This window comes from Crocodylus siamensis, chromosome 3 (genome assembly GCF_052110815.1).
Source record: "Crocodylus siamensis isolate JL-2025a chromosome 3, ASM5211081v1, whole genome shotgun sequence".
Taxonomy (NCBI): Eukaryota; Metazoa; Chordata; order Crocodylia; family Crocodylidae; genus Crocodylus; species Crocodylus siamensis.
The window spans coordinates 190426624-190451050 of record NC_143397.1 but is presented as its reverse complement, the minus strand read 5'-3'; the positions used below and the strand labels follow the sequence as shown (position 1 = coordinate 190451050).

General features: G+C 40.2%; 1 protein-coding gene across 4 annotated transcripts in view; it reads right to left on the bottom strand.

Moving 5' to 3' along the window:
* Positions 1–24427, bottom strand: part of LYN (LYN proto-oncogene, Src family tyrosine kinase) — an 86577-nt gene that overhangs the window by 40484 nt on the left and 21666 nt on the right. For 2 of the 4 annotated variants that reach the window (XM_090039986.1, XM_090039984.1), the window contains exons 2-8: positions 7950–8086; positions 6724–6772; positions 6527–6632; positions 6084–6182; positions 5883–5986; positions 3562–3711; positions 1294–1446 (exon numbers count right to left, since the gene is read on the bottom strand). In XM_090039986.1, the coding sequence (XP_089896112.1) occupies positions 1294–1446; positions 3562–3711; positions 5883–5986; positions 6084–6182; positions 6527–6632; positions 6724–6772; positions 7950–8081 (793 nt within the window). In that variant the 5' untranslated portion in view covers positions 8082–8086. The remainder of the gene's footprint in view (positions 1–1293; positions 1447–3561; positions 3712–5882; positions 5987–6083; positions 6183–6526; positions 6633–6723; positions 6773–7949; positions 8087–24427) is intronic. The other 2 variants (XM_090039987.1, XM_090039985.1) reach the window with 1 other exon arrangement.

Genomic DNA, 24427 nt, shown 5'->3' with positions numbered 1-24427 from the left:
TGCACTGTTTCCCACAGCTTAAAATATTTAAGATGTTTATTCATTAAATACAACTTCTAAAGAAGAAGCAAGGATTCAGAGAAGGATGAGGAGAATAATGAGGAACACAGAAAGGATGATTGAAAAGACTGGAATTCCTTGCATTAAAAATAAAAGAGGACATGAAAAAATATTTTAAAAAATGGATAGTATAAAAAAGATAGATCAGGGCCTTTAATGCTCATTTTCCAAAAGCAAAAAAATATTTAACTTAATTAAAAAAGATCCAAGTTAAAGCCAGTAAAAGAAAATATTGCTTATGTAACAAGCAGTTAGAATATGAAACTCACTGCCACGGGAAACTGTTGAAGCCAGAGCTGCTCTTGTCCTGCTCTAGTCAGGCTCCACAGGAAGCTAGGCTCAGCCACAAACAGTAGCAGTGGGTGGGTTTCTCCTCCTTGCCCAGGTCCCTCCGGATGTTTCCTCTCAGCCCAGGAGCAGGCGCAGGGACAGAAGAGACTGTCTGCCACCACTGCTGCCCCAAGCTAAGCTCCACTCCTAGTCAGACCAGTTAGAGCGGGGCAGGAATGGCTCTGGAGCTCCCCAGACCTCTAGGGTAGCCAGAGACAGTGGCAGGTGGAAGAATGAGAGAATGAGAGGGGGAAGGGACATGCTGGTGTGTGTGGAGGAGAGAAGAATCTTATCTGCTTTAGGACTTAAGAAAAGTCCCCAGCTGCTACTTCCACACCATGGTCTGCCCACCTGGTAGGGAGAGGATGGAAGCAGAGGTGCAGCCACCTCTGCAGCACCAGTTAGTGCTCTTGCACCCTCTTAGAAAATCCTGGATCCACCCATAGTTTTCTCCCTAGATCAAATCCTTGTTCAGGAGTTACTACAGTGTAAGGCTTGAATGCATGGCTTTCTGTGGTCACTATCTGCAAGGATAGCCATCAGTGTGATTCATTACAACAATACCAGCAAAAAGCCAGTATGGTTGGCTCCAGCTGCTTGGGAACCCACCTGCCACAAGAAGTACTGAACCTCTGCCCCCCGGCCTCCAAACCCCACAAAAAACTGACAAGTTCTGTTCAGATGTTTTGCATCAAGAGAGGGTGTTTTCCAAGATAAAAGTGCTATTTTACACATGTAATAGGGCAAATTAATTCAGATAATACTCTAATGAGGGTCAAAGCTAGCAACACAAGTGTGAATCAGTGTCTTTGAAACTCTACTGTAGACATTTATTTTTCAGTGACATTTTAAATATTTACATTTTCAAAGACCTAAGCAAACCGCAAAGTATCATCTACTCACCCATCCAAACTTCTCCAAACTGACCAGCTCCAAGTTTTTTCACTAACTTAATTGATTCCCGTGGAATCTCCCATGCATCTTTATCCCAAGGTTTCTGGGGTTTAGGGCTAATGCATGCTTTTTCCAGTTTTTTGCATAAGCCATCTGACTGCTCTGTTTTTCAAAGAAAAACACAGTATAAAAATCCATTGCATTGTTAAACATACTTTGTTTAATGTAGGCACAACTGCAGATCAACACCAATCAGCTCAAAATAAAGCAGGCATTATGAGGAATGCTTTGATCTAATAGAAACCAATCTTTCTGTATTCATCACATCATATTTAACCATTCAATCAGATTTAGGGTTTCAGAATTCAAAAACCAATTTATAAAACAGCTGTGTGATCTGCAGTTAGTGCCAGACAAAAAAAAGGTCATGGCTGCTCATAATGTGCGTTTTTTTCACTCCAAGAGGGCAGTAACACCAAAGTAAATAAAATGCATGTTCTAATGGTTGATGGCATGTCAGTGAAGACAGAGTAGGAGACCCGTCTCAGGAAATACAAAAACAAAAAAAGATGGATCTTGTTGCTTATGATCAAAAATCAGAAACACCGAGTATCTGCTGTTCCTCTCCTAGACTTCAGATTTCAGGAAGTTTAAGTTCACCTCTTCAGATGCCCAACTTTAGACAGCAAATTTTGAAACACAGGAAATCTATGGCCCAGGCATTGACAGAATTTAGATATTTCTGCACCCCTCCCCCATGTTCAGGCCACTAGACCATGCTTAAGATCACCTGAGAATTTATGTCCCTGAAGACATTTAACGTACATAATACATTGGTTCAGTCAGTTAAGACAGGCAAAATTATTATTATTATTATTATTAATTACTGGGTGGAGGGGCAGGTAGCATTGAACCAAGTCATCTACGCATTTTGAAGACAAATGATGATTGCACACAAATTGCTCCTTTCTCTCTTTAAAAGAATCATTGGATCCAACTCCATTTGCAATAAAATAATGGAAAAAGCTACCTTTGACTTAAAATACAGGATAATCTTGATCTTACTGAAATGTCCAAAACTTTAAGTGGACCTTAAAATTAGTATTATTTTAACTTATGTGCCATATACCCCCCTAGCATTGCTTTGAAATTCCTATATCACACTTTTTTAGTGTATAATTGTTCAGTGACTGGAGAAGAAATAATTATGACACATGCAGCATGATAATAAAAAGACTTGTATAATTTTATTAGGCGGTTAATTCTTCAGTGTAGTTTTGAAAATTTCAACCCAGTATTTTCTCTCCAGTGTCCAAAACATTATTCTGAACTATCAAGACTATGTTCAATGGGGGCAAGGGTGGGAGAACACCATTATGATAACCAAGAAGTTATAAACATTTTAAAGTAATTACTGCATATTGGAAAGTAATATTCCCTGTCAATGGAAATTTTGATTTTTCCTCAGAACATTCAATAGTAAAAGGCCCAACCACTAGCATAAAAAATTATAAGGTTGCTTTTGTTTCATATTATGAAAATACCAGTAGATGTTTAACAACATACCAGATGTATTACATTTTGTAAATATCATCCACCTTTATTATAATATACCATTACACTTACAAACAAAGGGTTTTTTTATTTATAACTTATCTGTTTTTTTCTCACTTTAACTGCACATTAGTGTAACTCTGGGAGGAGTGACTTTTACATTTATTATTCATTTTATACTGGTAAATGAGAGATCAGAAACAGACTTTCTAGTACCAGTAACAGACCTTAAGCCAGAGGTACAAAGATACAGCCAACAGACTGGATCTGGCCTCCAATGACCTATCATCCGGTCTGCAGTGATGCCTGGGGGTTTTGGACTGGACCCGCACACCAGATGCAGCGGGCTCTAGATTGTCCTGCATGCCACATACAGTGCTGCACATGGGGCCAATTTGGGGTATGTGCTGCACATGGTACTTGCACTGGCCCAGTCCCGTGCATTGAATCCAGTACAAGGAGATGGTCTGCAGGCCTAATCCAGCCTGTGAACTACTCCAGCCCCACACATCTGCCCTACAGGACCTGATAAATTTGATACCACTGCCTTAGACTCTGACTGAACTTGTGTTTCGCTCTTAACATGAATCTTGCAACAACATTCACAGTGCTTAGATTATTTATAAAATGTACTGGAAAGACTTGAAATAGAACAATAAATTATTTTTCCATTAAAATAAAGCTTAATATCTGACAAGTAATTCACTAATTCATTTAACTTACTTTGGTAATGTTTGATCATTTCATTGATGGTAAGAAAAGTAATTCTTGGAGAGATGTAATATCCTCCATTGTCTAGACTCCTGATTTTGTAGTGCTTAATAACATCACCATGCTGTGGATCAAGGTCCCTGATGGAAAGAGAGTAGCTACCTGTGGAAAACGGTGCAAAAAAAGCTGTTTGGTAGCTTGTATGCCTGTAAAACACACATTTCTATAGTTCAATATTCAATAGATACAACAAATGCAGTAAGTAATATTTTGCCTACTTGTCACGTTCCACGTTTATCTCTCACAAATATTTTACAATTGGCATGAGGAACATAACTAAATGAACCCCACTGCTGGCACTGAACTTATCCCAAGATACTACTCAAGAACCAATGGGGATTTTTCTCTCTCTCTTTAGAGCAATATTTTAGCATAAGGATGGACCATTTATCTCTATTTGATTCTATAATTTCCTCCTAGTTTTAAGTGATAGAACTCAGTGAAGATGGAAGGACAATGGTACTGAGTGGGCACTTAATAAATATTCAGAGACCACCAAGCTGGTTGAGAGGCAGATACTCTGGAAGACAGGATAAGGTACAAAATGACCTTTATTAAATTCAGGCCATTTCTCCAATTTACCATCTGAAATTCAATAAGGACAAACAAAGTATATTGAACTTGGGACAGAACAATCACATCCACAAATACAAACAGGGGAATGAATGACTAGGCTGCAGTACAGCAGAAAGAAACATGAAGAGTAGCATGTCTTACAAGCTATGATTTAATGTGCTGCTGCTGCTGGGGGGAAAAATAATAACAGAACCCTGAAGAATCCCAGGATACAAGAACAGTCATGGGAAGCAATGCCTGTATTCTTCTCAGCAGCAGTAAGGTCTTACCTAAAACAATGCCTAATTTTGGGCACCATACATCCAGAAAGATATGAACAAACTGGAAATAGTCCAGAGGAATGTGTGAAACAGTAATGGGCAATATGAACTCACGATCTGACCCAGCAAATGGCAATTCTTATGTTCTTATAAGATCAACAAAAATGATCAGGTGTCTATAAAACACGACTTACAAGATAACATTGGGAGAACTAAGATTACCATGCTGACTTGAATATACCAACCTAAATAGAAGACAACCCCCCGCCCCTCCCATAAGTAGATTCTATTGATAAATTTGTTACAGTTGTCCCGGTATAGAATCTAAGTATTGGAGTTTTGCCTTGAATTTGTCCCCTTCCTGCTGCTATAGCAAGGAAAATAAATCTGAAGGGTAGCCCCTTTGCCCTCTGCCCCCTCAACTTCTTCCCCTTACAGCTCCTCCCCCCAACCCTTACCTTACCATCAGACTCTACTCTCCCTGAACACATGAAAATGAGGAGCAAACTTGAAAACACTGACCTTGAAATTAACATACCTGTATTAATTTGCATTTAGTACCCATAAACTTAATCTAGAATTGATGTATTTTTGAAAACTGCTACAAGTTTAGCACAGTTGCTCCATAAACACACTTTTAAGCAGCACTTAAAAAAAAACCTTTCTATCAGCATGTTTGCCCAATACGGGCCACATGTTGTTTTGCAGTCATACTCAGTGTTGGCTGCATTCATAGTTGGTTTCCATTACTGAGCATATGCTGCTTTTGGTAGCATTTTAATGACAGACAATATATTAAATGAAGTTTCCTTGTATGTAAATATAAGAGGATAGTTCCCCCCCCCCCACCATCAGCATTGGGGGGCGGTGGGGGAATCTTGTCTTGTATTTAAGTAAATATGGTATTTAGTCTGAAGAGGAAGAGACTTGAGAGGATTTGAAAACAGTCCAAGTACCAAGAGGATGGTAACAGACTGTTCTCTGTGTAAAGGGGGGAGAAGACCAGAGGTAACAGTCTTAAATTGCAACAAAGAAAGCATAAGTTGGATACCAGGATCACCATGAGGGTGGTTAAGCACTAAAACAGATTACCTATAGAGATTCAGGAACTCATTAGGTAAATCATGATGTCCAAAATTAGACATTTTAAAGAGCAGATTAGGCAAATGCTTAGTTTGGGGTGGTTTAGACGATGATAATCCTGCCTTGAGTACAGAGATGGACAAGGTAACTTCCCTTGGTTTCTCACAGTCCTATTTTTTATTGAATCTTTTACTTCCTTTGGAGAATTTACTTCAGTCCCACTGAATTCATGGTTACATACTAAAAAGCGACATAACAAAATGGTGCCAAATTCACATCCGTTGAAAGCAAAATTTTTGTTAGAGCAGATTCAGAGATTAATCAGTGAGTCCACTGATTAAACTGACTGCCTACCTTTTAATGTTTCACTTTCTCTGATGAGGAATGATCCAGGACTGTTTCCAGGAGCTAAGAGCTGTCTTTCTGCATCTTTCCTGGTTATATCTTTGAAGAACCATCTGAAAAGTATGTCAAGGGTTAGATTTTAACCCACCCCCTAAAGGCCCACAATAGGGTAGAAAAGTTTCAAATATACTAGAGTATAGAGGAACCTACTCTTCTGTTTCCAAAGTGTTTAACTTTGCTACATAGTTGCTTGGAATGAAACCTTCCTTTTTCGTTGAGAAGGATTTAGCTTTCCACCATTCCCCTAGTCTGAAAAGCAAAAACAACAGAATTCACAATATGCAAACCAAAAATAACCAAGTGCTATTTATCTGCTTCTTTGCTGAGGGGCTTGACTGGGCTGGAAAGAGACACGTGACGTGGAAGTAGAGCCATCTGAGAAGCTTGAGAAAAGCTTCAAGGGCAGAATGCAACAGCCCTCCCCCAAGACGGTTGTCAAGAAATACAGAGAACTGAGTGGAACATTTTCACTTTCACACTGAAAGGAAGTTTCTTCCTTTTGCATGGGTGTGGGCACAAAGTAATAAAACACAACAAGAAAAGTGATTTAGTAACATCAAAAGATACATTACATCCAACATTATCATACTTACTCCTCAAGAACTTCCATTTTTTCTCCTTTCTTGAACGACAAATCTTCTTCATGAATGCCATCATAAGGATACAAGGCTACTACAATGGTCCCATGTTCCTCTGCTTCTATTAATGCAGAAAGTCAATGGATAATCTTAGCAATACATACGTTCTTAAAAGGCTGTTACAAATTGCTAATATTTTTATGGAAACATACCTGCTTTACAGAACCTCTGACCTGGTAAGAGTTGTGTGTCTGTATTTGCCTAAAACAAAATATTGCTCAATTAAGCAGTTTCAAGTCACTGTGATGTTCACTTTACACATAAGCACATTAATAAAATAACTTATAAACATAAGCTGGTTTGGCATGATCTTGCACATATTTTCTAAGATGCCTACAAAACTTAAAATTATAAAAGAAACTAGGGTTGGCAAACTGGTCAATTGACCAGTCAAATATTATCAATTTACCAGTCAATTGACTGCATATTATTGACCAAAGGTTATAGTAATTTTACAAAAAAAGCCCCCTCTTGTTTTTGTAGTTTTCTTGACAGAAACGATTTTTTTTATCATTTTTGACACATTTCTTAATGGAAAATTTGGGCTTTTTCTGTGTATTACTTGGACCTATTAACATTTTTTTTTACAATTTTGACTGATATTTGACCAGTCAGTTGACCAAATTTTGACTGGTCAAATACCCAAACTTAAAAGAAACATGTAGCTATTTTTGCTGGGCAACACTTAGATGCTTTAAAAATAAATAGTAATGCAAATCCCAACTAAACTTTAAATACAGCAGCATAGCACCCCCCCTCCATCCCCTCCCGAAGTGAAAAGTAAGGTGGCAAGTTTATACCTTGAAGGTTGAGGAAACTTGACCAAAAATGATCAAGAGTCATAATTAAATCATTAAATCATAAATTACATGTCAAATTAAGGATTACCTCAGCCTTTCTTAATCGAACACTCAGTATTTTAATCCCTAACTCATTAAGCAGCCGCCCTGTAGCTGTTTATGCTTACCAGCATAAAACTACACATTAAAAATAAAGGTGGTTCTTTTATAAAGAAAGCCTGATACTTTTAAAAATCTTTCCAAAATACTGTAAATTACTAAATATTGAATTAAAAAAAAATAAATGTCACTCAGCCTTCCTGTAAAGCATCAACAATGCAAGAACAGTACACAACACATTTAGGAGAATATTCATCCAGAGCGAAAGAATATATAAGGATATATTTATTAAGGAATGAACTACCAGCAACTTTTTTTTAATACCTATCTTTTGAGGGTGAACTGTATAGCATAACAAAGCCAAACTATGAACTAAAATGATTAATCTTAGGTTCTGCATGCATGTGTTTTTTAATTGAAATTTAAGTTATGCCTGTCATGCTTTGCTCTCACTGTTGGAATTCTCCCCTGAAACTTACTGGCCTTTGCTGTTTATTGGACGTTGGATCCCTCACATAAATAGTTCGTTCAGTTTTACGTACTGGTTGGTTCTTCAAATCTAGCCCATCTCCAGGCAGGTTCTCTTTCCTTTTTGATTTTATACATCCCATATTTCCTGTTGGAATAAAAAAGGGTATTAAACAAAAACATTGCATCACATAACTGAGTAGCTTCCCATGCAATCGTCTGGCTTATATAGCTAAAATTTCCTTTCCAACCACAATACTTTATTGGCAAAACAACTGAATGTTAAAAGTACCAGTTGTAGTGCTATATAATTTTACAAGTGAAGGAAATAGTCTCGTCTTAATGCACAAATAAGCAAATCATTTGAAAATAGTTTTTTCAAAGATCAAACTTCTTTATTTTTAAATGGTCTTTTTAACCCCAAAATAAAAATATTCCAGATAGATCAACTTATCTGTGGATGAGAAGAAGATTCTGATATAAATGAAATGGACAAGAAGGGATTGTTCCCACTGCAATCTATATAGGTGAATCATAGATTGAAGCCCAAATTTCCCAATAGTAATGCATACAGAAGTGTTGCCAGTATGTTCCAGTGAAGAGGTTCTAAAATGTTTTTAGATTACTCTACCAGTGTAAATGGTAAAACTATGGCTCTCTAGACCATGACAGTATCCTCCAATTTGGTTTTGTATATTAACCCCAGGGTGGCTATTGGTCCAGTTTCATATCAGACCATCTTGTTTTTAAACCCTTTGTCCCCCATCCATTTCTGAATGAGGAATGGACAGCAAAAAGTCCAGTTTTTTAGTTCACTGGTGGAAATACATGTTAATCATTTGTCCTCTATTGGCTGTGCTTAAAATTGGGTGGTGCACAGCCAGGAGGAGAGGGGTTTTGAGTCAGCCAAGAAGGGATGGAGAGAGGGAGGTGGTGGCCCTGCCCCTTGCTGCTGATTGGTTGAAGGACCCAGTGGCCCCCACCTTTACTGCTGATTGGACAAGGTGGCGGCTCCACCCCTCACCACTGATTTGCAGAGGGAGACTGCCCCTCACCAGGGGGTTGTCCTGTATTCTGAGGATGCGTCAGTGGCCACCCTAGTTAACCCTGCTGGGGAGCTCAGTGACTGGAAAAGTCCAAACCCCATGGCAGGCTGAAGAGAATAAAACTCAACCAGAAGCAAACATTGGTAGTGCAGGTCAGATAGAGAGGGAGGACACCTAACTTATCTACTGCAATAGCATGAAAAAAAGAAAAAATAAAAAAAAATAAAAAAGGGGTGTACCACTGCTTTAGTTGTTCCCCAGTACACTCTCTCAAGGTGATCATTGTATCAGTATAGGTGCACAAGTTTTATGAAGCTCATCTGTCAAGTATCTCATAATACAACTATTATATTGGGATAAGAGTATCCATGCTAAGGTATAACTATATTGGTAAGAACCACAACAGTATAGTTATACCAGTTCAGTTTCCAAGCACAAGACGGACCATAGAGGTTGCCCTTAAAGCCTCTGAATCCTATGTTTCCACCTTTATTCTACTCAGATGAGCTGTGCAATTATACCTATATTAAAGATGAGTGGCTGCAATTTACTCCTTTTCATGAAAATCAGCTGTCACTACCTGGTATCAAAGTTTAGGTGTCACTGGAATAAAAATCCATTGGTCATTGTACCATTAAGCTCAATAATCAAATAGTTTGGAAACCAGCAAAATGCTCATGTGTTCTTAATTTTAATATTAAAACAAAAAAAAGGCAAAAAGCAAACCAACCAAGAAAGCCCAGAGACCCACATGACAATTAAAGAAAGCAGTTTTCTGTTCTTGCATATCAGTGACTTCAACAGTTTTACCTACGTGAAGCACAGAGAGTGCATTATAATTGGTATTCTTAGACCAGGAAATATCTAATGATCATTTTCACTTTGTGGAAGTCTCCCTGGGAATCATTTAGACCTCAGTTCCATGCGGGATAGTGCTTAGTTTTATTTGAGACACTAACAGACTCTTTAGGAATCCAGTATCTATAAAAACAGCCTCCAGTTTTATGAACACCATTAACTGTGGGCATACAACATACAGTACTTACATATCTGTATAAACTTATGAGGAAGCTGGGGGTTTCACATGTACATTGGACAATTAGCAAATAGAGGCCAACTACCTGCACTCACAAATCAGGTGGTTCAATCATCTAAATGCTATAATATGCACTTGCAATTTTCTGCCTACAAAGACAGAACCTAAACTGAGACCTTAAAAACAATTTGGCAGTAAGTATAGCACTTAAACCTTTCAAACAGGAGAACAGTCATGTTGATTTCAAAAGGTCTAATCATATACCCAAAGATAAGCATGTTCTTACATGACAGCCTACATGGGACAAGAATATGCCTCCCTCACTACTGCGAAAATCCTTGGAAAGAATGAGTCTCATGGCTTTACTCTACGCGACAACAAATAAAAATGTGACATGACTTGCCCAAGATCACAGAGCAGATCAGCAGAACTAAAACTAAAACATCTTTCTCCTACAAATCTGGAGTACAGTTTTACAAAAAAATACTGAACTTCTTCTGGGATTGAACGTAGTCTTCACTACCATGGAGCTGAGAGTACCCCAAGCCCTTTGACAGATTAAGCCCATCAACTATCTTTAAAAAAAACGTTAATAAGTTCTCTAAAATCTTTCTAAAGAAATGGAGAAAAAAACCCTTTGCAGTAGGCAACAAACAAAATAAAATTTAAAATTCAGATTTCTGTTGCTCTTATAGGATTTCTAACAAACTTTATTAAAAGTGTGAAAATCACAAATTTCATATGAAGCAGCTAAAAAAATACATGTCTCAAATGTTAAGACACTGGCCATAATTGTATTTGATTATGAAATCATTCAATTAAATTTATAAAATATAAAGTATTGGGATTGTATATGCCTTTGGATGTTTCTCAGTAGTTTGTGAAACTGTGGTGTGGCATCCAAAGAGCTTGAAAACATTTAAGATACTAGAACACATGGGTGCTCATCTTCAACCCATTCAGGAAGTCTGCAGAGCTGCATTATCCCCACAGATACAGAAGTTTACAGTGGGGAATAATGGCAATTAACTCTACCACTGCTTTCCCACCAAATATCCAAAGTTTACAGACAGATGACATGACCCCATGCATGGGTCTGGGTTAGGGCCAGAGTGGCAGGTCCAGTCTGGCACACACGGGGCTTAAACCATGCACTGGACTGCGCCCACATGCTTACTCTGCACTGGAGCAGACCCATGAACTGATATCCTGGATAGGATCTGATCCCTAGACCAACCCCAAATCATTCATGCCACCCGCAGCCCAGAAAGTTTGGTCACCACTGCTAAGGCAGATATTTTAAACAAGGGGCTAAAACTGACAGACTCTTTACACTGCAAGCTGAAACTTCTTTCACTTCGACTAAGAGATTCTATGAGGGGCATCAGAATAGCAATTCATAAACCTAATGCAAGCAACAGACATCATAAGATAAATGTTTACGAATGTTTGTAGTAGAGTCGGAGTGTTGTTGTAACTGTGATGGTCCAGGAAGCATCCAGGAAGAGACGCAAGGATTTTTTTGCAACATCTAGTTTACAGCCCTCTTCCATCCCTCCAAACAGACTGCTCGAATTTGCTTGGACCCTTTTCTATGACATTTGGCTCTGTTTCCACTTCTCTCTCAAACACGAGGAAGGGCACTTGATGACCAAAAGCTTGTCCCAGGGCTCTCCCACCTATATGCTTGGTCCAATAAAGATACCACAAAAAATCCTTGTCTCAGAGCATATGGTAAGTAATGGGTTTTAAAATAGAAATGTTATACAACTGTTCTTAGCTGCTTAAAAAAAAAAATCCTAGTAAAAAAAATAAAAATGAACAACAAAATGCAGCATATTTTTTAGCCTATAGTATGTTTATGTATAAAGTAGAAGCTGAGTGCATTTACAGCAAGTACAATATTTTATTCATGCATAATGTTGTTTTTGTTTTTTTAAGAATAACATTGATGCTATTTATCTTAATGAATATCAGGTATGTTTAATCCAAGTTAAAGAAGTGCTCTTTTGCAGATATGAGAATTTGACAAGCTATCAGTTGTTCAGAAGGACTGCGTCATAACAGATGGAATATTAGTTATTGTTCTTTGATAAAAATCACTTGTTCAAAAAAATAATTCAGTTCTTCTTTCAGACTTTCTTTATGCAAACTAAATGGCATACCAATTTACTTAAGCCCTCCTAACCACTTTGCTAGACATGAAAGAATAGTCATTTAATTACAAGTAATTGTATAACAGAAACTAACTTTCAGAAGCAGTTATCTGACAAAGTAAGATGATCTAAAATCATCACAGAATAAAGTATCCAATTTCAATAAAAGGCTCAAAAGGTAAAATATAGTTTGGAGACAGCAATGTTCTTGAAGGATATCTTCAATATGTTGATACAAATCAGAGTTTTTCTTTTTATTTAAAGGGAAAAAAGCAAACTACATACAGGAAAATTGGCACAATGAACTTTTTCTAACAGATTGCTGAATAACCACCAATATTTTCTTTGATGTCTAAAAATGTATGTCTTGAATTCTCCCTCCAAATCCTCTGTTATACGCCATCATTTCATTTCATCTCAATAGTAGTTTGGCTCTTTTCTTTGCCTAGCAATTGCTTTAAAATCAAATATATTTCATGTCCCCAAAACTGCCTGCAATGTGCTTGTTGAGATTTTAAAAAGTTCCACGCTTCTTGACAAAAAACTTGTTTTATCTTTCTTTTGCCAGCAGTATAATTTATCTGTAACCTCAAACACTTCAGACAGTGGAAGATCACGTGAGCATTACTAGTCCATCCACTACAGCCCATGAGGTTTGTGCTTCCTCCGAGTGCTTATCTATCTATCATACCATCTCTAGCTTATCATATTTTTCAGTTTGTTCACAGCTGCAACTTCTAGCAATATCTTTGTTAGTATATAAGACATGATATTAAAATTCAAGTTAAGAACAATTTCTTAAAAATCAGCTTGAATGCCTGGGCTTTTCTTAAATAAACACCCAGTACTGAAAGTGCTTCTCAAATCCCAACATATTTTTCAGTCACTAAAGTGTTTTTAAGTATAGAAATTCAAAAAATCAAAATAGATTTTACGACTCTCTAAAAAGTGTGTGTGTGTGTGTATATGTGTGTGTGTGTGTGTTTCTTGAATTAGTAAAATGCCTTAAGACATTCATAGATTGTAAGAGGCTGGAAGGGACCTCACAGATCATTAGGTCCAACCCCCCCGCTCTAGGCAGAAAGACAACTGGAGTCAGTGAGGTGACTGTCCAGTCTCCTCTTGAAAACTTCCAGGGTAGGTAACTACAGCACCTCTGGAAGGAGCTTATTCCACAGTCTAGACACCCTGACCGTGAAGGAGGTTTTCCTGGTATTAAGCCTGAAACGGCTTCTAGGAGTTTGTATCCATTGATCCTGGTCTATCCCAGGTCTTCCCCTAGTGAACAGTTGTTCACCAAGCTCCTGATACACTCCTCTGATATAGCAGTAAGCCACTATCGAGTCCCCTCGCAACCTTCTCTTCTTTAGGCTAAAGAGGCCCAGGTCCATCAGCCTTTCCTCATGCGGCATGCCTTGCAAGTTGCTGATGATACAGGAGGTTCTTTTCTGGACTCTCTCAAGTTTTTCCAAGTCCTTGTTGAAGTGCGGCACCCAGAACTGGAGGCAGTGCTCCAGCTGTGATCTCACCAGTGCTGAGTACAGCAGGAGTATCACTTCTTTTGTTTTACATGAGATGCATTGGTAGACGCATGCCAGCATGTTATTTGCTCTGCTGGCCACAGCATCGCACTGACAGCTCACATTCATGCAATGGTCAATCATGACCCCTAGGTCCCTTTCAACCATGGTGCAAGTCAAGCTGTCACCACAGAGCCTGTACGTATGTTGAGGGTTGCTTGCCCCCAGATGGAGCACCTTACACTTGGAAGTGTTAAACTTCTGGTTCCGGTCTGCCCAGCTCTTAAGCCTGTCCAGGTCTGCCTGTATCTGCAACCTGTCTTCTGGCATGACCACACTGCCCCATAACTTGGTGTTGTCTGCGAACTTGGCCAACGAGCTTTTCACTCCCCCATTCAAATCATTGATAAAGACGTTGAAAAGCACCGGTCCAACCATGGACCCCTGAGGGATACCACTCGTCAGTACAGTATAATTTGTATACTGACAAACAGTATACAAATTATTTAACTACATCAGCCCCAAAGCCGTGATAAAATGCTAATTATATTTACCTTTTTGTTTGGATAGTTACTGTACTGTACATACATTTGTTTCATTACAACCCTTATAATATATGATAACTTGGAATAGTAAAGATAGAGCATCCTCTGACTATTTTTCATTTTATGGTTGGTCTGTTGCATAAAGCTTCTGGATACTTATTATTTGTGAAGGATACTTCATATCTCACCTGTGTAATACCCCTGTTAAAGAGCAACATTGTGCCATTTTAATATTTAAAGATCTGAATAATCATTCCAGTCTTTGAACAATGCTCTGCTTTTAGCACTCCAAATCCATTTTCCCCTCCATAAAAAGAGATATACTTGAAATAACAGTCCAGCATTTTTACCATTTCAATGCATTTCCATTACGTACAATGTCATCTTAGAAAAAAATGTCTTCACTGTTAGAACAGTGAGGCAGTGGAATAGACGTCTATGGCAGTTCTGGAATTTCCTTCATTGGAGATTTTCAAGAGGTTGGATGAGCATTGATTAGGAATCATCTGGAGTGTGTTTCTAAAAGGCAAAGTACTTTACCACCCCACCCCAACATATCACTGGGAGATCAAGAGAACAGCTCTGCAGAGCAGAACAGGTGGATAGTGGAGAAGACAATGCTCAATGGCAGGAAAATGAAGCTGAAGTACAATGAAGGGGCTGGGATAAGTATGGCAGAAAGGGCGTCTGACACATGGGGTTGTTTAATGTCACTAGATTGCAGAACAGAGCAGAGGGTAGTTTGGGTTTTCCCATACTTCTGGGCTTTGCTGGTTGCCACATGGGCTAGGAAGGATTTTTTCCACTCCTGTTGATACAGGTGGCAGGGAATTTTTTTTTTCCTGTTTTCCTCCAGAATCACTGCCTGTTAACTGTAGCCAAGGCTGGGGATTTTGACTGGGGTGTGCCAATGCTCCTTCTGGAACTACAACCCATGAATTCCTGGTTGGAGGGTGCTGCCTCTTTGCTTAAAGTCAAGCCAATCACCACACTTGGAGTCAGGAAAGAATTTTACCCCACAATCAGATTGGTACAGACTTGTGGGGGTTTTCACCTTCCTCTGTAGCAGGGGTTATGGCCCTCTTCCTTAGATCTCGAGTGTATTTTAACATCCCTTTCAGTATTAAGATACTGACAGTGCCCTCCATCTCCTTGCTTTACCTCCAGCAGAGTGTTTGTCATATCTTTGGGCTATGTATCTTGTAGCCATGCAATACGTCTCTTTGTGTAGTTGTAGCAATAGGTTAAACAAGCACTTGATTGGGCTAGTTTGGATAGGGAGGCTCCTGCTTAGAGCAGGCAATGGGAATAGATCAGGGTGACCAAACTGCAGCATGAGTGCCACAAGTGGCAGAGGCAGCCTTTGTGTGTGGCACACAACAGATCAGGGAGTGAACAGGCAGCACCGTAGCAAATAGGGAAGGGAGTAAAAACTAGAGCAGCACATCAGGAGGGGAGCACAGGGCAGAGAGCAGAGCAGCAGAACAGGAAGGAGAAAGGGATCAAGTGCCACTCCAGAAGGATGAAGGTCTAATTGGCACACTTGCCAAAAAGGTTGGCCCCTGCTGTACCAGATGAACTCCTGAAGTTCCTTCCCGCCCTACTTTTCTATGGCTCTCTAGTCTTTTCTCCAGTTTCATCCTGTTTTGTCTCAGTATAGATTTTAACACTAATTGTTTTCTTTTTTCACAGAGTATAAGCCCAGAAGGAAACACTGCAATCATCTAGTCTGAACGTCAATACAATTCAGGAAATTCCTATGGCCTGTCTTAATTCCTGTTTTAAAAGTAGAGTATATCTTTCAGAAACAATGTGCAATCTTGATACAGAATCACTGAGTTTGAAAGGAACCCTACACAATTTTTATCCAGCATCATCTGCAACACTAAATACTTTGCACCTCCACTGTAACTGTCCAAACCACTTTACTTTGGTTTTAAATCTCTCTCTTCTTAGAACGGATGCATACAGATATTTGAGTTTCCACTCTAACTCCTTTACGTGAACTGCCAGGAGTTAGAGCCACCTCTCTCCCCAGCCTAACAGACACTTGCCTGTTGGGGTGGGGGCCAGGACTGGAGCCTGCCTGCACTGACTCTGGCCAGCGGGCAGGGGCACTCCAGCAACTTCTCAGGAGGCTGCCAAAACCACCCCTCTCCCCAATGCTGCCCTCCCCACCCCCAGCTCTGCAGCTGTCAGCAGCTGAGGGTGGGGAGGGAGTGGCCACCACATTGGCCAGGCAAAGCAGCTGGCAGCAGAGCTGGGGGGGGTGGGGAAGGGAGAGGGCATGGCGGAACGGAGCCCCCTTGCCTTGCAGGCCCAGCCTGGCTCCCCCCAACACCTCAGCCGCGGTAGCTCGGTGGTGCCCACAAGGCAAGGGGGTTCTGTTCCACCCCACCCCCCAGCTCTGACCAGGCAAAGCCCAACTGGCAGCTCAGTGCTGGCTGCTCCCTCCCTCTTCCTCCCACACCAAGAGCCCTGGGGACAGGGCTGGGCTGGTGCTCACCTGCATAAGCACCATCCCAGCCCTGCAAAGTGGGAAAAAATATACCCTGGAGGGAAAACAAGTTCTTCAGGTGCTCTGCTTTAGAGTGCCTTCATCTATTACCTCATTTGACCAGGGTTAATTTTTTTGCACAATCGGTCATTTTAAAAGCACTCTACAGCACCTGTGTTACATCATGGCTGTAGAGTGCTTTCATATGAAAAATGTAACTTGTGTAATCAACCAGAATGAACAGCAAACTTTAGAACACTTGGCAATTAATTTCATGAGATGTTCCCTTCCATCCTGGCACATTCCACCTCCTCACGCTCCTTCGGCGTTCTGCTTTTCTGCACCTATTGCAGGCATCAGCTCCACTTCAAGGGTCTGTATGCAGATGTATGGGCCTAACAAGGTCATATTTCAAATCTGACACGCTCTAGCACTGTGCAGACATATATTCTTCTCCCTCTACCCTCTCCCACTACAACATCCTCAAGTGTTTCAAAATAGTTGTGAAGGCAAGCAGGCAACTGCCCTTCAATCTAGAGAACAGGAATCCCTGAATGCCCTTGGCCTCTTCTTCAGAGGTTCCCAAGGATAACAAAGTGCACAGGAGCCTGCTCACAGGACCAGCCCCATATCCCTCCTTCCCATGAGAGATGGGGGCAGGGCAGGGATGTGGTGGAACCAAGCACTGTGGGAGACGAGAGAACTGCTGGAGCTTGCAAATATTTCAGGAAGTGCTTCAAAGTTGTTCCTTATTTTTCAAGAGTCATTTTTGAAGCATTTCTTTGGCTCTGCACTTCTGTACCCTCACTGAAGCATTTCAAAGGCACTTGCACACTTCCAAACAACACATCATTCCAGTGTCACTGTGCATGATGTAGAATGACATATCAAACTCCAAGAAAACAGCAGAAGAATTTAAAGTCAAGGCACAAAGACACAGTGTTCATTTACTTACATGCTGCACCACACGTAAGCTCCTGGGTAGGAAACGGTCATGACTTGCAACGTAATGAGAAAACTGAGTTAGCCATGGTGGGGATTATAAAGGAGTAGAAAGGGGAAGGCCATTATCCAAATACAAGTAGTTTCAGATTTTCTGTACTTGAAATAACTTTGTATCTTTAACAACAACAACAAAATGAATAATTCAGGTTTTAGTAATTTTGAGGCTTACCCTTTTTTCCTACCACTACTCAAAAAATGTTCCTTTGTCCTACTGCTAATCTCTGATTCCATGATCACTCTCATTAAACTTGGACCTTTCAATGCTCCTAACAGAAATTCTGGGTCACCTTTGGGTCTAAAATGTTTTTTCTTCGCAAATCTTCCCTTTATGCCATTCTTCAGCATACCACGTATGAGATAGACTAAACATTTTCCCCTTGGTTGTCTGCCGATATCCTTCAGTACGTCTTAGATTCCTGGCACCTATTTAGTTACAGTGTGACTGATGTGTTAATGACACCTCAAAAAGTAACAGTGCCAGAGGCCTAAGTAATAGTAATAGCAACAGCATTCCATTGATTTATGGTGCCATAAAGTGGCAAACCAGTCACGTTTTTCCACAAAAAAGTGGAACATCTTTGTGGTTCATGTCTGGTGCCATAAATTGAACGTGTAGCACCCTAATGCCAATGCTGACAATTAGCTGATTGTCAGCATCGGCACAAGGACAAGAGTCAGCTTCAGAATTGGGACAGCTTTGCTCCCCATACTGCAAAAAGAACAGCTCCAGGAGTAGGTTGCAAGGTTCCCTGTTCTGATAAGGTGGGGGTTGTGCTGCTGCAGGACAAGGCATTTAAAAATGCCAGAATGCGGAAATCTGGGATGAACCCATGCTTTTTAGATGTTCTGAGACATAGGGACCCCGGGATGAGGGACAAGCTCCTTGATCTCAGGGTCCCAGTGCCCTGGGACACCTAAAAATTGCACATGCAGCCAGGTTGTCCCAGGGTCAGGTGAACAATCAGCTGATTGTCAGACTCAGACCTGATAGCCCTGGGTGTCCAACCACACCAGAGGCTACTGGGATTGGGTCTGACAATCAGAAAACTGTTGGACCTTCCCTGACAGCCTGTGGTCTTGAACAAAACTGAGCCTGCCAGGGCTGGGTCCAACAGTCATCTGATTATCAAATTTGGCCCCAACAGTTCCAGGTCTCAAACTCACCTGGGACCATTGGGGTTTGGCTGATAATCAGATGACTGTCAAAACCAGTGCCTATGACTCCAGGTCTGGGTGCTGCGGGGGGCTGGAGTCAGCCCTCAGTCAGGACAGGCAACTCTGAGCCCAATCTGCAGGACTGGGCTGAGGGCAGCTCACCAGTGGTGTGATTGGGATCAGAGAGGTCATATGCTCCATCCCATAAACATCCTACCTCCTGCCATGCATGTCTGGCATGTTCAGGAAAGACAGGAAAGGAAGAAAAGGGGAGTTGCACTTTATGTAAAAGAGCCATATGACTGCTCAGAGCTCCAGTATGAAACTGGAGATAGTTCTGTTGAAAGTCTCTGGGTTAAGGTTGTGGAGGGAAGAGCAACAAGGGTGATATTCTAGTGGGTGTCTGCTATAGACCACCAGACGAGGAGGAAGTGGTGGATGAGGTTTTCTTCAGACAGCTAGCGCAAGTGTCCCCATCACAAGCCCTGGTTCTCATGGGGGGACTTAAATCACCCTGACATCTGCAGGGAGGGCAATCCAAGAAGTTTTTGGAGAGTGTTGGGGACAACTTCCTGGTGCAAGGGCTGGAGCGGCCAACTAGGGTCTTCTTGACCTGCTGCTCACAAACAGGGAAGAATTGGTGGGGAATGTATCAAATTAATATTTTGATATGTTTAATATTTTAGCTTATAATTAATATTTTAACTAAAAAAACAAGCATTCATTTAGTCAAAGTATTTTTCTTACTGTTACACTTATTAATATGACATAGTTATCACAAGATTTTCTTAAAATGCTTCTTCTTAAGTCAAAAATCAAAATTCCCTTGTTATGCACCTTCACAATGACAAGCTGACAGATAACTAATCAATGTGTTCTTGACAGATATGCCCAATCAATCTATCCTCTATGACAAGGGCATAGGATTGAAAGAGATCTTCATGTTTTCTGCTACCCAAAGCAAACTCATCATAAAAGCACAATCTTACAAGTTCTTTGGCTGTTTGCCCCTTGAACTCCTATAAGAAAGCTATGCTACTCTGACGGTTAAAAACTTTGTGATTTCAAGTCAAAGAATAGTTATGAATAAACTTAAAGTTGATGTTTTTCTGGCGTTTACCTTCCTGTACACACACAGCCATTATTTTGTTAAGCTAAACAAGCAGGACACTTCTAGCCACCTTTTGTAAGATAAGCTCTCCATTCTCCTGATCATCCTAGACATCCTTTTCTACAATTATTTCAATTGAAATTCATTTTTCTTGAACATGGGTGACAAGAACTGTACAGAGTTCGTCAAAGAAGCTCTCACCAGTACCTTGTGCAGTGGTACTGAAGCTAGCTCCCCTAGCTCTTCTGTTAATATCTTACCTGTTACATTCGAGGATATTTGCATTTGTCTCCCCAACAGTATCATATTGGCGGCTCAGTCACCCTGTTACCAACTTATACACGCAGGGTTTCCCTCCCCCAGCTCACAGCATTAGTCCAAAAATATACAACCATACATGTTTACTATTAAATTCTACCCACACACTCTCACGCTAATCCATTCAGTGCTTCCTAAGACATTCCAACCCTCTTCCATGGTGATGATTCCCAATTTGTATCAATAGCTGCTTTCTTATTTTTTGTAACCAGATCATGAGTTAAAACATTTAATAAGATTAGTCCCAAGACCAATTATAGTGGACCTTTATTAGAATCCCTCTACCCCATTAGCTCACCTTTCAGCACAACCTGTTATGATCCCTTTAGCCTGTTATTGGCCAAACTTACAGTTCCACTATGAATCCCCATCCCAAGAAATAATTTCTCATGAGACACTGCATTAACCATTTTACAGAAGTCCAGATAGAAAAGATGCATAATATTTCTCTTCAAAATCAGTTATCTTATCAAAGAAAAAAGTTAAGTTAGTCTGACATGAATCACCTTTTACAAACATGCTGCATTTACCTCATTTTTCATTCATCTAACCGATGATTTTTCCCCTCAAAATCTATTTGAAAGCCTTGAATACTACTGAAGGCACACCCATGTGTCTGTGGTTGTGCATATGGATTTTCCTATAATTTTTTAACTGTAAAGTACTTTGTTATTCTCAAGTCATATAAAAAAAAATCTCTCGTTTGAAAGACTTACTCAAAAAATCCTTGATATCATACTTGCAATATCACATGCCAGTTCTTTCAATATTGTGTTAGGAACATTATCAAATGCCTACCAGCTGGGCACCTTAAGTATAAAACAGGTTTTAATTCTTCCTTGTATGTCATTATTTCATTTTTATACCTTCAATTTTTTGCCTTCAGCCTTTCTGTCTTTGTTCCCATTTTCTATATCAGGGGTTGCAATGTTTCTCAGCAGAGTAACAAAAGCACCCACAACCTCAACTTTTAAGATGCTGGCATGTCGGGGTGGATGGTGGGGGAGCCGCAAGGGGCCTGATCCTTGTTGTGGCAGTGCAGCCCTGGCCCCTTCCCCAGGCACACATGTCAAGCAACATGCCTTTGCATACAACAATGGCACCCATGCCGGGGTTGCCTACCCCTGTTCTACATCATCGTTAAGCTGAGGTAAAGTACTCACCCAGTTTCAATCTCAACGGCAGCCTCACCATGTGATGACCTCAACTCCTTCTATCATTCACTTTTTATTCTTATGTCTGACCTTTTACTAATTTTTTTATTCCATTTGGCAAATTCCAAATCTGGTTGGACTTTTGGTAAGTCTCACTTCAGCTTTACACTTATCGACAGCTGAAACATAGCTATGTCCAAAGACAGTTTTTCTCTCCCACTTTCCCATTCCCTGTAGATTCCACCGCTAATATCCTTTCTAGGAGAACAATTTATCCAGTTAGACCTGGAGCCCTTTCCTGTAAGTTTTCCCTTTCAGAGAACAGAAACTTCAGATAATTTCTATAGCTTTACTTGAGGAAAAAATCTAAGCCTCTTCCACATTGAAGTCTCTAAACTCATCTGTCCAACTGATTTCACTGCCTGATTTCACTTTATTACTTAAAGCGTGCCTCTTAAAATAAGAGAACCTTAATTAAATACCCACTTTTGTATAACCTTCTATTTAATATAAACGCAATCATCTTAAGAGCACTCAATATAAGATTCTTTTCTAAAACCAGCTATTCTTTAACAAACTTTCTACTTATCAGACCCAAGACTCATCTTGTTGGTTCAGTGACTGATGAAATCTGTCAGCTAACGGACCCAAGCCCATCACCTTACTAGATGCATTTTTTTCAAACCTATAATCAGAAAGTCTCACAGAATGACAATTTACAATAGGGTTTATTTGTCTAATATTATTAAAAATCATTAGCTTTTGTATTATTGTAGCACCTAGAATCCCATTCAGAAAATCAGAAAAATCATGGAAAGAACAGAACTGGAAGGGACTTCAAAAGTTTATTTTGTTCAACTCTCTGTTCAACACTGGGTCATCCCTGTCTAAACTTAGACAAATGCTCATCTAATCTGTTCTTAAAACCTTCCAATCATGGGGACTGCCCAACCTAAGTGTTTTGTTCCAAGTGCTTAACCACCCTCATAGTGTGAAAATTCTTCCTAATATGCAACCTACATTTCCCTTGTTGTACTTTAAGACCATTACTTCTTGCCTCACCTTTTGCAGAAAGAGACAGTAGCTGATCACCAAGCTCCTTTTAAACAACCCTCTTTGTATTTGCAGACTTATTAAATCCCACTCCAGCCTCTTCTTTTCCACACAAATTAATCTTACATCTTCCAATTTTTCCCCATAAGTCATGTTTCCCAGACGCTTAATCATTTTCATTGCTCTCCTATGGACCTCTAAATTTGTTCACATCTTTCTTGACATATGGTGCCACAGACTAAACACAGTACTCTGTGCAAGACCTCTCCAATACTACACAGAGTAGAAAAATTACTGTTTGGGACTTCCATGCAACACTGCTGTTAATATATCCCAGGATGCTCTAAGGGTTTCTTTTTGCAACAATACTACACTACTGGCGCATATACGGCTTGCAGTCCACTGCATCACCCACATCCTTTTCAGCTGTACTGCAGCCTAGACAGTAGTTCCCCTTTTTGTACTCGTACATTTTGATTGCTCTATATACCAAGCACAGAAGGTTGAACTTGTGTTTACTGAACTTCACCAGACTTCTTTTAGACCAAATGCCATGTACCAGGACACCACTGTGCTAATCACTGTACAAATGCAGAAGAGAACAGGGTGGGGAAAGAAGTCCCCCACCTCAGAGCTTATCATTTGAAAATAGATGAATAAAGAGTGAACAGGGAGCATCAGGAAACAATATTGGTCAACACGATCAGCAATGGTCTTAGGACACCAAGAGCAGGTTTTCAAAAGAGTTTATAGTAACCAGTTTCTTGATCTATGCCAATAATTCCACTTCCTCTATTTTGCTGCCCAGGTTCCTTGCCTTTGTGCGCAAACACCTCAGTTTCTTCTTCTTGACTGCACCCAGTTCCTATCAGATTAGGGACAACCCTTTCATTAACTGCATCACCTACAGCTACTACTATCATCAGCATTAATACTTTCTTTCTCTTTGCTGCCCATACTCCTACCTGCTGACTCCTTCCTCTTACCAGATCCCCATTTAATCAATTTTATTCTCTTCATATGTAATAAAATCAGGTGTGGAAACTTAAGTTCTCTCACAACCTTTACCTCCCACTTTCTAGTTCTCTTCATCAATCAATCTATCATTCCAGTATTGACTGCACCAGGTACTTAGGTGTAGTCAATCCACTCAAAATAGTTCTCTTTCTGTAAATCCATTATAATAGTCAAATATCCCAAGACTCACATCATTTTACAAGCCTTGAATGATCTATTCATCATCGTGACATCTTCATCCTCTTCTGCTCTTGAGACCAGAAGAGTTGCACCAGCCACGAGTAACTATGCCTCAGCCATTCCAGCAGGAATCTAGCAAGGTTATTTGTCCTAACACAAAGAACAACTAGTAGATGTTTTGGTACTTTCATCTGCATTTAAGTAGCTTTTATTGCAACTCAAGGATAACACCGTCATACCCAGTGCTACCTCAGTGGCCACTTATTTATTCACCATATGCAGTTTTGCCATATTGTTTCAGCCATCTTAAGGCAATGTTATTATCAGTACAAGTCTGAAGTCCACCAGGCAGCATTGTAAATGGACACAAGTAAACAATGCGGGACATGGTTTGAACTGGTCTACAAGGGCATTTGTTGGCACTGCAGAGGCCCCATTGGTATAGGTTTGAGGCAGTGACCCTGTCTTGAGGCACAATGACCACTAGGGTCTTCCTGTTGTTGGTCCCTACAATTAAGAAAGGACCATAAAAATAACCTCTCCTCCCCTACACCCAAAAACCCCTGGCTTGCTGTCCTCTGCTTACTGATGGCTAGACAGTACCCTCACCATAGCCCCCTCACTCTTAGCTTTTTCCCCAAAAATATCTACACTGATTCCAAACCAAATATCATTCCGTTTACTGGATGGTATTGT